The sequence below is a fragment of the Schistocerca serialis genome, chromosome 6 (assembly GCF_023864345.2).
Source record: "Schistocerca serialis cubense isolate TAMUIC-IGC-003099 chromosome 6, iqSchSeri2.2, whole genome shotgun sequence".
In the NCBI taxonomy this organism is placed as follows: domain Eukaryota; kingdom Metazoa; phylum Arthropoda; class Insecta; order Orthoptera; family Acrididae; genus Schistocerca; species Schistocerca serialis.
Genome location: NC_064643.1, coordinates 335,498,276 through 335,511,589, shown reverse-complemented (window position 1 = coordinate 335,511,589; position 13,314 = coordinate 335,498,276). Strand labels below are relative to the sequence as shown.

The window sequence follows — 13,314 nt, the reverse complement described above, 5'->3', positions numbered from 1 at the left end:
GCTTTCCACCTTCATTTGTCAGTGCTATATTTTTTTTATGATCCAAACTGAATGCTAATACATCATCTCGCAAAAGAACATTATTTGTATTCCCATCATATTGTGTCAATTTTGTAAACTGCTTTCATTACCAAGACAACATATTTCTGCACACAATTTTTTTATCTAGTGTTTATGCTTGGAATTTTTCTTTACATCTTCTTACAAGTATTGTCCCAGAAAAGAATGAAAACTTCTAAAATAACTGTCAATTTTTAAAAGGCAATAAACCACTAGACAAGCGGGGAGAGATGAGAGCCAAAGTTCTGCTTTAGCTATCTAGAAATTGCTTACCGAGAGTGCATTGCAGTAGCAGAAAAATATTTATTATAAATAAAGGTATTTGTTGTATTCATCAAATACACTTTGTGTCAACATAAATGCTGCTAGAAGACACTCATATACCATTGAAAGCAGCAGTTATGAGTTGGCTTGCTTGCAAGCAGCAAGTATACAGGCTCGGCACAGGGCTAAGGAGGGTTAGGCAACATCTATGGCAAAAAGATGGCTACACAGATTAGCAATAATTAATAGAAAATTTAAACTGTAACTGTAACTGTATTATTAATTTGGAGACTGTACTTTGTTTCTGAGTGTTGTATCACTTTGACTGGAACCCATGATACCTTTACAGTATGGTAATGAGAGCTTGATGGTTGAGTTGGCTTGCTTGCAAGCAGCAAGTATACAGGCTCGGCACAGGGCTAAGGAGGGTTAGGCAACATCTATGGCAAAAAGATGGCTACACAGATTAGCAATAATTAATAGAAAATTTAAACTGTAACTGTAGTATGAAGACAGTGTTTGGCAAGAAATAATTGTTCACTTGCATTGATCTGTCTTCAACCCTGGTCGAGTCGTGACTCCAGTGATCGATAACTACTGTCACATGTAGAATGTCTAGTTTGACCCTTCTGTAGATGTGGTCCTGATGCCGTCTTGAGGTACTGGTGGTACTGTTGTATATTGACTGAGTGGAGCCATGAATCTCCCCATATCTGTATTTGAGGATGTATGTCCACATGTATAGCTGTTTCATACCTTCGGGAGGACACACCAACCCTACCCTGGGCGTTTTTCATTAGCTTCATGCTTCCCAGTGGTTGTCAAAGTGTGTATTACGGTAGGTGCACTCATGTTACTCGCTCTGACATTTGCCTAAGAAAAACCATACCCAAAACTTGGGTGAGGGGGCAGTTGGTCAAACTTATTTGCCACATCGACACCCATGTCTCTGTCTGTAGGGTGAGGTGCGAAGTGGATCTCCACTGTGACATCATTTATTTGCCGCAGCTGCCCCCCCCCCCCCCCCCCCCCTCCGCATGTCACAAAATCAAGAGCAACTTCTGGCTGCAAATATAGGTCCTCAAGACCGTTGGCAGATCTTAGTCGTATGAGCCTATAAAAGAAAGAAACCCAGGAGTTCCATCTATATATGCATGGGCACAGTGTGGCTTCATTTGGTTTCTGTGTCACATTGTGACATTATTATTAATTTGGAGACTGTACTTTGTTTCTGAGTGTTGTATCACTTTGACTGGAACCCATGATACCTTTACAGTATGGTAATGAGAGCTTGATGGTTGCAAAACTTCGTTCTTGCATGTTGTGCATGTTTGGTCTGTGGATGCAGAAGTACATTTACAGTAATGTACATTACAGTCTTTCTTGCTATTTTTTGGCTGGTGGTTTTGTATCATGCAGAGTGCCTCTGTACTGTGAAAGAAAAGTTAAGAACGCATTATCCCTATTGTACTGATGTGTTAGCTTTGTCATGTGACAAAGGTGCAATGGTACAATTTGAAATGTGATATCCCATTTTGTGCACAGAAAAGTTGGAACTCTTGTCACAAAAACTGAGTGCCATTGTCCGTAAATAATGATTTCAGCAACCCTTTGATCAAGAATATTCTAGACAAAGCTTGGATTGTTTTCAGAGACATTATAGACGACATCTGCATCACATATGAAAATTTAGAACTATTTACAGCTTCCCAAAATTGGTCCAGCATAGTCTTTAAGTAAACATGACTAGGGTCCCAATGCCTGTGACTACAGAAAATATTGACGTGGTTGAACTGACTGGTATTTCTGTGATAAGAGGCATTTATATCCAGCATCACTTCTAATACTTTATCAGAGTTTTTCCAATGGCAATGCTTTCTGGCAATGTGTTTGGTACGTGTGATGGCCCAGTGGTATTGATGGCATTTGAAGCACTTGCAGTTTGAGTACTTTGAGACTCACCACTTGTTTCTTACTAATTCTGAATGTACCAGAATGACATCTTTGTAGACAGGGAGAGCATGTCACCTGCCACTATGATTTAATTTCTGGTTCACTGATTCATAAGACACAGTGTAACATTTTGTGACATTGTAATCAAGTTAAAACCAATCTAAAAAGAGGAATATGAAGAGTGTTATCATTGACATAATTAAACTCTTGAAGTGTCTTTATTGTTTCTGTATTTGATGATAGATAACTACTAACCAAATGTAAGTGTATATATAAAAATATGATAAACTACTAAGCATTCAAACATAATACTCCATACGCGTCTGTCAAACACTTGTTCATCAGAAGTCGTAAGTAGACATTTTGCATGACTTCATTGTAGGAATCAGTCAATGAATTATTTTTATTTGGCCGTAATTGGCTAAAGAGAAATTACACATATTAAATTTCACGTAAACTCGCACTTAAATGTTCAAAATGTATGGGTCATGTGCCAGGAAATATCATTTGTAATTATATCCGTGTATTATGAGCACTGTAGTTAACACATTTGTATCTTCCTACCATTGCACTCTGCCATCTGCTGCACCAAAGACCATCATGTATTGTTTATATGTAACAGAGCAAGCAACCACCCAGTGTCCTGACTTTTTGAGTGAGATGCAGCTACCCAATTCCTTGTCACCTGTGAGCACCATCCACAGATAATATTACTGTGACCTGTGCTGCGTGCAGTATGGCATCACTGGGTGGACGGCTGCATGTTACCAGCTCAAATCCAATCACCAACAAATATTTTTCATTTAGTATTTATCATTTCTGGAAGGTTCTCAATATTTCATATGTTTGTAATGTTTGTGTACTGTAGCATATTCGACATTTGTATAAATAGCAGCATTCTCCCCCCAGGAGGCAGGTCTGTTCTGTTTTACTATGGTGCCCACAATAAGCATGCTTTCAGTAATAAATGTTGAACTTCATTGATGACCATGCTTTAGGATTTAGACTTGATTGTGGGAGGTCGGAGACCAGTTGATTCTAAGACAGCAGCAAGTCGCTTGCACATCAGGCACCCATCAGCGTTTTCTGGGGGCACTAGTCAGGACCTGATGAAATGGCTGAAAGGATTCAACTGAGTCGTCAAATACAGCATACGGGATGACGTGATGTATTTTTCAAATTGTACTTTTTCTTGGCTGGCACAGGCCAGGAATGGTTCAAGACAGCGAAGGGAAGTTTGATAGCTGGAACAAATTCCAGGCCAAACTGAAAAAAACATTTGGTAACAATCAGCAGAAAATCCACTTAGAAGAATAACAATAGAAGAACAGGGCCCATCACCTTGGGAGACACCCATTGGTCCCTTACCCATGTGGATATGCAAGAGTTGTGTCGTATGTGTATTGTGGAATGCAGGTGAGTGAGATGAGTGGGTGAATAGTGCAGTATTATGTTTTTATTGTATGATGATGATGATGATGATGATGATGATGATGAATGGCGATGATGATGATGATGATGAGAGAAGTGAGAGAGTAAAATACAGTGCCAGCACACAACATACTGCTGTTGAAGAACACAAATGGGGCTGCTGAGCTTAACGTCCCCATCTGATGGATGGATCAACATCAACAGTGTCACATGCCCTCACTTTATGAGAGACTGACGGCATGGTTGGGATATAATCCATGGCTTCAGTACAAAGACTAGTGATCAGGAACTTCATGCCACTGAGTTGAGTGCCACCTCACAGGAGTGCTCTAGGGACCTCGGTTGTGGAGGCATGCATACAGTATGTTTTGGCCCTAAGCCATATTGTGCATCTGAATATGACAGAAGCTGAGAGGATCTCATGGTTAATAAAAGAAGTCGCAGAAAACATGTAGCAAACTCTTCTGGTAAAGGATGTCACTACAGACCATCTGTAATGACATCATTGTTGACGGGACATTAAACCCTGATCTTCCTTCCTTACAACAGAGCAATTCATCAAATGCTGTCAGCTTATGGAGGAAATCCAACAATAGAAAAGAAGAGATAGTCAAAAGAGGTATGAGCAACTCCCTATGTAGTTGTGGGACGTCACCATGACCTTGCCTCTCTTTGAAAACAAGTTAGTAAGAGAAGAGATACAGCAGTTTATGGCAGCCAGAAATCTTGGACTGAGTACACAAGAGATCGGCCCTGAATGTCAATCCCGAATGTCAGGAAGAAATAAAGAATGTTGAAGAGATTAATCGCTTGATGATTTTAAAAATTTATCTTCACCCTACAAATATTTTAAAACAATGACTTCATGAATAAAGTATCACAAAGTACGTACTTGAAACATCTCGTTTATCGGAATTTATTGAAACTTTACTGTACAATTTCTCGAAACAATTCACTTGCTTCTCACCTTTGTTTACAGCCGAGGCCTTCAATCATATGGAACACAGTCATTTTATTGACAGTTTAGACTCCATTTTTTCTAGATTTTACTTTAACTTATGTCTTGTCTCGTCACTTGTAATAATACTTTTTTATTTCATCAAACAGTGAAATGTGCTTGTGTGAATGATTTTCACTGAAGTTTCTCGTTGTTCTATTTTGGTACAACTTTTTCAGACATCACAGTTACCAAGTATATTGTCATTTTGAATCACACTCTCTGATTTGCTTAATGATTTTATTCTTTTCATAACAGACTCTACAGACCTGTGGAGCACCTTCCAATCCTGGAGCCACAGTAGTTAAGTTTGTGACATCAGCACAAGCAGTAACTACACAGAAGGTGGTTACTGCATCAGCAGGAAGTTCTCAGATGACAAAGTTGGTTGTAGTTTCAATGACAAATTCTGGACAAACTTCAAGTAACAGCTCAACTCTTGTGACACAGGTAATCCTTGTTACATTATCTAAACTCTTAAAATCTGAACACATTTCCTTAGCTGTCAGAGTACTGTGAAGTTGGAAGCAATCTACTAATTGACTTATTTCTACAAAGGTGACTCAATAAATAAGTTGGATTACAGGGATACTGACATCAGCACTAAGGATACCAGCCTGAAATATCTTTTCTTTCAACACACTCCCCTGCATATGTAAACAGTTATCCCATCATCTGACAAAACCTTGAAAGCCTATACTGTGCCACCTGTTGCATAACAGTGACCTCTTGGGCTATGGCCTCATTGTCTTCAAAGTGTTACTCTATCAGATGGTTGTTCGGGGCCCCAGACACTTGAAAAGCACTGGTGGCCAAACTGTGGCTCTATGGTGGACATTCCCAATGTTCTCTGTTGAATGTTTGCAGTTTCCGTGATTTTGTCTTGTTGTGTGAGGGTGTGCTGTCAGTAGAACCAGGTTTATTGCAGTGTATGTCCTGTTGTAGTTCCCACAAAGTGTTACAGTAAGATGAATACTGACAGAATTTGAGCAATATGACTCCGTGCATGTCCCAAAACAGAGTAACCATAACTTTATCTGTTGATGGAAGCTGCATGAACTGATTCTCTTTTTATCCCCCCTTCCCCATACTACATCTTTCTGTGAAATCCAGTTTTTACCATATGCAGTATGCATTTCACAATGGATATCCTCTGTGGATAGTCCTTTGGCCCACCAAAATCACTCAGCTACTGTGCTCACTTCTAATCTGGTGCACTCCTTTAGCACATCTTCCACTTTGCACTGACAACAGTTCTCTAATAATTGACTGTGGGGTACTACCACATTCTTGAAGCACAGAGATATGAAGTTTTACGATTAAATACATTTCTGATGTGTCAGTCAAAAAAAAATGATTGCATTACATTCCCTTAAGGGAATCTCACATTAGAAAATCATATGTCTGTATCTATGAGAAGAATGTGTGAAAATTTCTCGACCCAACAGCGAAAAGATTTGTTTTGTCATACAAAAATGCACTTACTTTTTAGTGCAGTTGTGGTTTTTGTTTTGAACTTTGTCCAACAATTTTTCAGATACTTGATTACACCACTGACATTAAATTCTTGCATGTCTGAAAAATACGTATTTGTAGCTCCCACACCTTCATTGTATGGTAAATGTTCTTCATTGCATGGCAAATGTTTTCCAGTGACAATTTCTTTAGATGTTGGAATATGTGTTGTGCCAAATCTAGTGAAGAGTGTAGACATTTCAACAATTTGTGGTTAGGTGTGCAATGATCTGAAGAAAGATAACTTTTCACTTTGTACATAATTCAGGACTCTTCTCAGATACTATTTGATCTAGTTGGTAGAGAAGACTAGGAGAGTATTATTTACCAGTTATTGTGACTGTAGAAATTTTCCCAGTGTACTGAATACTTGATTGTATGGGAGTGCAACTGATCATCATTTACTATTCTATCATGCTCAATATTTGCTCTGGGCACCTGTGGGACAGTTCCAGTTGAGCTGTCAATGAGTGACATTTTTTACCAACATCACACAATATGTAAGTAAGCAGTATATGTTTTGTGCTTGTGCTCTTAATGTAAGTGCAAGACCTCGATGGCAGACTGCTAATCTTAACTGTCTGGTGGGTTGTCAGTTTCTTTGGTCTTTGGCATATTTTGTTGTCTTTGCTGAAAAGACTGTGGAAATAATAGGATTCCACACAATATCCATTTTATAGGTATTGTCCTGGTCAGTAAGATTTTCTGTCATGCATATCTCCATGACCTCTTTAATAATGGAATCCCAAAATGAATTAAGAGTAAGCAAAATTGTTGTGTTGTTGTATTCAATAATGCCTGGTGGATGCAAAATATTCAGCAACGGTGGGCTTCACATGTTATAATAGGAGAATAGTGTGTTGATTTTATGTGGAAAGTTATCCCACAGACTGTGTGCAGTTTGACCTATATAAACCATGCCACAGTGGCGAGGAAATTTGTATACTCCAGCCTTCTGGTATAATTAATCATCCTTCAGCAATTGAAGGTCTACGGTTTTAAGTGGTAGACAGGAAAGCACTTTAATTTAAAATTTCTGGAGGATCTTGCCTATCTTGAATGAGGTATACAATTCTCTGTGTCCAATGGCTAGCTTTTTGTGTTAGATGATAATACCCTGCTGATCTGCAAATGTAGTATCCATTTTCCTTGAATACAGCTCATAGATGAACTAGCTTCTAAAGCAAACTCTCAGAATGTCAAGCTCTGAGTTCAAGTGTCTTAGGCACACTCATGGTTTGTGAGAGATGATGAAAACTTGAAGATGCTAAATATAAATCCTAGTGAGTGGGCTTACAATGAACTTAATGACATAGAACATCCAAGAGTGATAGAAACAACTTTCCTGTTTCTGTGATAACTTTGATGTTCTTATGAATAGAGTTGAAATGGTGCAAAAACACCATTAATTTGTTGTCTCCATGGGGTTACACACACTAAGTCCCATGGTGATCCCATCAATCTCTTCAGTTACAAACATGACCTATGCATGAATTACATACAGGGCATTAATAAATTTTGCAATACGAGTAGCTACTGTCAGACTATGACAGCTCACCTGAAAATGTCAGGCAGATGTTTTTACCAGGTATTGTTTTACCTTTGCATTAATAGCTGGTTAGAAGAATCTCTTTTGCTCCTCAGAAGGCACTAGCCTTTTGGCAAATGAAATATACATTGCCATTGTGGTGTACGGCCGCTGGTTTGTAGAGACACCATGAACTGAATCAGAACTACAAACTAACCATTAATATCTTTGTATATTCTTCAACTGATCAATGAAAGAAGGAAGTAGAAAAATGTTCGTGGAACAACAGGATTACAGCAATATACGAGGGTAATCCCAAAAGTAAGGTCTCCTATTTTTATTATAAGTACATAGACCTGTCCATTTCTGCAATGGTTTACATCAGTTTACAGCTTGAACTTATAGCTATTTTTCGACATAATCACCATTTCTGTCGATGAATTTTTGTAGACACTGTGGCAGTTTTATATGCCCATATCATACCAGCTCGCCGTCATGCTGTTCAGAAAGTTATGAACCTCTTCTTTCACCTCGTCAATGGAGCTGATTCGCTGGGACCACAATTAACGGTGACAGGTACTGTGAGACTCCGAAAAAACTCAAATGGGCAATTCAGAACCAGAGAAGAGGAATGTTGAGCAAGGGTGTACACATTCTCCATGACAACACTTGCCCACACATCACTCGGCAAACTGTTGCTCTCCTGCAACAGTTTCAGTGGAACATAATCACCCACCTACCCTATAGTCCTGACTTGGCACTCAGGGACTATCACCTGTTCCCTAGGTTAAAAGAACATTTGACCAGAAAGTGATTCAGCTCCGATGACGAGGTGAAAGTAGAGGTTCATAACTTTCTGAACAGCATAGTGGCTAGCTGGTATGACATGGGCATACAAAAACTGCCACAGCATCTACAAAAATGCGACAGAAATGGTGATTATGTCGGAAAATAGCTAAATGTTCAAGCTGTAAACTGATGTAAACCATTGTAGAAATAAACAGGTCTATGTACTTATAAAAAATAGGAGACCTTACTTTTGAGATTACCCTCATATATCACCTTAGAAATGAAATAAATGGGAAGTGCAGGGCAGGTGTGGAGAAATCGAAAAAAAATGATGGTCAGGAGGACTGACTCATCATATAGAAAAGCCAAAACAACTTTCAATGAAATTAACAGGTAGGGTGATAACATTAAGAGTGCATTTGGAATTCCACTGTTAAATGCTGAAGAGAGGATAGGTGGAATGAGAGTACACTGAAGGTCTCTGTGGGCGGGAGGTCTTGTATGATGGCATGATAGAAGAAGAAATTGGAGTTGATATGGAAGACATAGGGGATCCAGTATCAGAGTCAGAATTTAAAAGGACTCTGTGGGGTCATATACGACAGAAGGGATGTATAACATTCTATTAGAATTTCTAAAATCATCGGGAGAAGTGGCAACCAAACAGCTATTTAACTTTTTGTGTAGAATCTGAGAGACTGGTAATGTACCATCAAACTACTGGAAAAATATAATCCATACAATTTTGAAGATAGCAATTGCAGATAAGTGTGAGAAATACACAATCAACTTAACAGCTCATGCATCCAAGCTTCTCACAAGAATACTATACAGAAAAATGGAAGTGTTAGATGACAATCAGTTTCACTCTAGGAAAGGTAAGGACACCGGAGAGGCAGTCCTCACACACGCTTAGTAGTGGAAGCAAGACTGAAGAAAAACCGAGACATGTTCATAGGATTTGTTGAACTGGAAAAAGCATTTGACATGTAAAATGATGCAAGATGTTTGAAATTCTGAGAAAAATAGGGGTAAGCTAAAGGAAAAGACATGTAATATACAACATATATGAAAAGGTTGAAGGTTGAATGAAAAGTAATGCCTCCACCTTCATTAATTGGGTTTGGATGGGAATATTTTAATAAATCATACGCAGAAATAATCCTTACAAAGTGATCTTTAATTAACAATATCCACTTTTCCACATAATCAGCAGCCAATTGGATACATTTCTGCCAACGATGAACAAGTTTTCTGAAGCTATCATGGAAGAAGTCGACGCTCTGTTTCCACAACCACAGTCTCACAGTACTCTCACTGTCTTCATCAGAAGCATAATGATGTCCCCACAAATTGTCTTTCGTTATCGGGAACAGATGGAAGCCAGACGGTGTTAAATCTGGACTGTATGGAGGATTCCGTACAGTGGTGAGATTTAGTCTCTGAAGTTTTGCTGGGTTTGCACGTGAAGTGTGTGGTTTGGCATTGTCATGCTACAGGAAAACATTTCCCTTTTCCTTTCGAACCTTTGTTAGTTGTCATTTCAGAGTTTGCAACATTGTGATGTAACACTCTGAATTTATTGTTGTTCCACGATCAAGGAAACCAACATGGATAACACCGTCTACATCCCAGAACACTGTAGCTATGATTTTTCCTGCTGAGGGCTGCATCTTGAATTTCTTTTTTTGGGGCGAGTCTTTGTGTCGATATTCCATAGACTGACTCTTCCTCTCCAGATCGTAATGGTGTACCCACGTTTCGTCTACTGTCACAATTGAATGGAGAAAGACGTCACCTCCTTTCTCATAACTCAAGAGGAGTTTCTGGCAAATTTCAAGTCTGTGTGCTTTCATTTAGGAGTCAGCATCCGGGGTACCTAACATGCACAGATCTTCCAATAGCCAAGCAAAGCAATAATGTGACCCACACCTTCTTGTGAAATGCTGATTGTGCTTGCAGTTTCTCTCTGAGTGATACGACGATCATCCTGTATCAATCCGTCAACATTTTTTTCTTGTGAAACTCGGTGCTTGCTGACACAGGATGTCCAACTCTTTGTTTGCCATGCAGGTCAGATATTCTCGCATCAACATCTTCAGACTTACTCACCCAACGACACACAGTACTCACATCAACACAATCACCATAAACTGCTTTCATTCTCTGATGAATCTTCTTTGGGGCGACACCTTCTGCTGTCAAGAATTCAGTGACTGAATGTTGCTTATATCGCATTGACCAACTGACTGCGCAGTGTTCCATACTTTACACTGTAGCAACACAACAGTTCAATTCTAAGGCTTCCTGCCAACTGGAGCTGTAGAGATGATGCTACAGAACGAGCCAGTACCTGTCGCATACCAATGCTGCCAACTGTTGAAGAGTTACGAAGGTGGAGGCATTACTTTTCAGTCAACCTTCATACAAGAACCAGGGATGGACAATAACGGCGGAAGATCAGGGAAGTAACACTGGATGATCAGGAAAGAAGTGCTAACATTAAAAAGGGGTGTGAAACAGGGATGCAGCCTTTTGCACATATTGTTCAGTCTGTGCATTGAAGAAGCAATGACAGAAATAAAAGAAAGATTCAAGAGTGAGATTAAAATTCATGGTGAAAGGATAACAGTGGTAGGATTCGCTGATCACATTGCTATCCTCAGTGAAAGTGAAGTATTACAGGATCTGTTGAGTTGAATGAACAGTCTAATGAGTACAGAGTATGGACTGAGAGTAAACAAAAGTAAGAAATGTAATGAGAAGTAGCACTAATGAGAATAACAAGAAACTTAACATCAGAATTGGTGATCACAGAGTAGATGAAGCTAAGAAATTCTGCTACTTTGCAAACAAAATAAACAATGACAGGTGCAGCAAGGGTGACACTAAAAGCAGGCTAGCACAGTGAAAGAGAGTATTCCTCACCAAGAGAAGTCTACTTTTATCAAATATGGGCCTCAATTTGAGGAAGAAGTTTCTGGGAATGTATGAACACAGCATTATATGGTAGTGAATCATGGACATTGGGAAAACCAGAAGTGAAGAGAAACTAAGTGTTTGAGATGTGGTGCTACAAAACATATGGGAAACACTGACAAGGTGAAGGGGCAGAATGAGAGGATGTGTGTTAAAACATTAGGGAATAACTGTCATTGTACTAGATGCAGCTGTAGAGGAACACACTGCAGGAGAAGACAGAGATTGGAACACATCCACCAAATAATTGGGCATAGTGTGCAAGTAGGCTACTACTATGAGTTGAAGAGGTTATTGCAGGCTGCAACAAACCAGTCAGAAGAAAAATCAAGTTGTCACTTTGAGTCATGCACAAGATGTACAGCACAATTGTTATCTCTGCCTGTGAAAACAAGGATCTAGGTTGAAGTCCCCTAAGTAGACTTCTCTTGGCCAGGAATACTCTCTTTCATCTGTAACAGATATTCACCACAGTATGTACTCCATTGAACAGTCAAAATAACTTCGTCTCAAGATTTTGCTGTTCCTGCAATTTGTTCACATGTGTGTGAGCTTAATTTGTCAATGTCAAATCTATAGCAAGGTAGCATTTATTTAACCAGGGCATAACAATTCTGTCAGATTGATTTTACTTTTTTCTGTTTACAGTTGTGAAGTACTTTTATGTATTAAAAAACTAAGTTGACATTTTCACATTCATTGAAAAAATCACATTTTCTCTAATTTTTATTTTGTTGCAGACTTCTTATTACTAATACAGTTGATTGTTTAATTTCAGGCTAGCTCAAACCTTGGAGTGAAGTCTGTGTTCGTGACACAAGGTCAGCAGTCTGTGAAACTTGAATCATCTGTGCCACAAGATGAGCACCACCTCGGTTGACATAAACTGTTTAGCTGGTGAATTTCTCAATTCACCAAAAAAGTTAATCATTTGTACAAAAATGTAAATACATGTAAGAACTTTTTTATTTCAGAAATAAGTGTGAAATTATGGGAAAAAAACTGAGTGTTGCAAGTGGCTTATTTTTAATCTATATCTGCAAAATGATAATAGTGCATTCAAAATTTAAAAGTTGCTGTCACTAATTTCCATTGTTATTGTTTACAAAAAGTGGTCAGATAGCAACATAACCAGTAACTGTCATTTTAGCTATGTAAAGAAAAGTATTGTATCACTGTACATGACGCCAATTTCTTTGATGATTGTATATATTATCCTGGCACAATATACACAATGTGAATTAAGTACTTTCCTTAACTAGCAGAAGTCCCCCCCCCCTTCCCCAATTGATATTTTGTTTTTGGACTAGTATGCTATTTAAGTCTAAGGAGATGCCACTTTGGGCTGCCTGATCTTTATAACCATGCTCAAAATATTGTACACTGTATCCAGGTGATTTAAATTTTTTCTACTATGCATGCTCTCCTGAAGACAAACATATCTGCATTAAAAGGCAATCATTTTCATAGTAATGGCTTTTATGAACAATTTTCTCATCCTGCTAGATGGTGAGTAGTCTCCAGGAGACTGTGGTTTCCATCTGCACCTTCATTTATTTCCTCGGATACTTAACTAGATATTCTTGTAGCTAAACATCTAAGAATCTGATAGAGTAAAATAAATACTTTTTATTATATCATCCTCTTTGCTGTACTTTTTAATACATCGATAATTAGCAGTTTCCTTGTGTTCGCCATCATATCATATATGTTCCTGAATACACCATCTTCTTTGTCCTTGTGCCTGTAGATGAATGTTTGTGATATTGCAATTGATAGCATTTAAATGGGAAAATAA

General features: G+C 38.6%; 1 protein-coding gene across 1 annotated transcript in view; it reads left to right on the top strand.

The window, feature by feature from the left end:
• Positions 1-13,158, top strand: part of LOC126484234 (transcription initiation factor TFIID subunit 6) — a 131,461-nt gene extending 118,303 nt beyond the window's left edge. Inside the window, exons 11-12 of the mRNA XM_050107650.1 lie at positions 4,964-5,155; positions 12,295-13,158. Coding sequence (XP_049963607.1) covers positions 4,964-5,155; positions 12,295-12,396 — 294 coding nt within the window. The 3' untranslated portion in view covers positions 12,397-13,158. The remainder of the gene's footprint in view (positions 1-4,963; positions 5,156-12,294) is intronic.
• Positions 13,159-13,314: the final 156 nt, after the last annotated feature.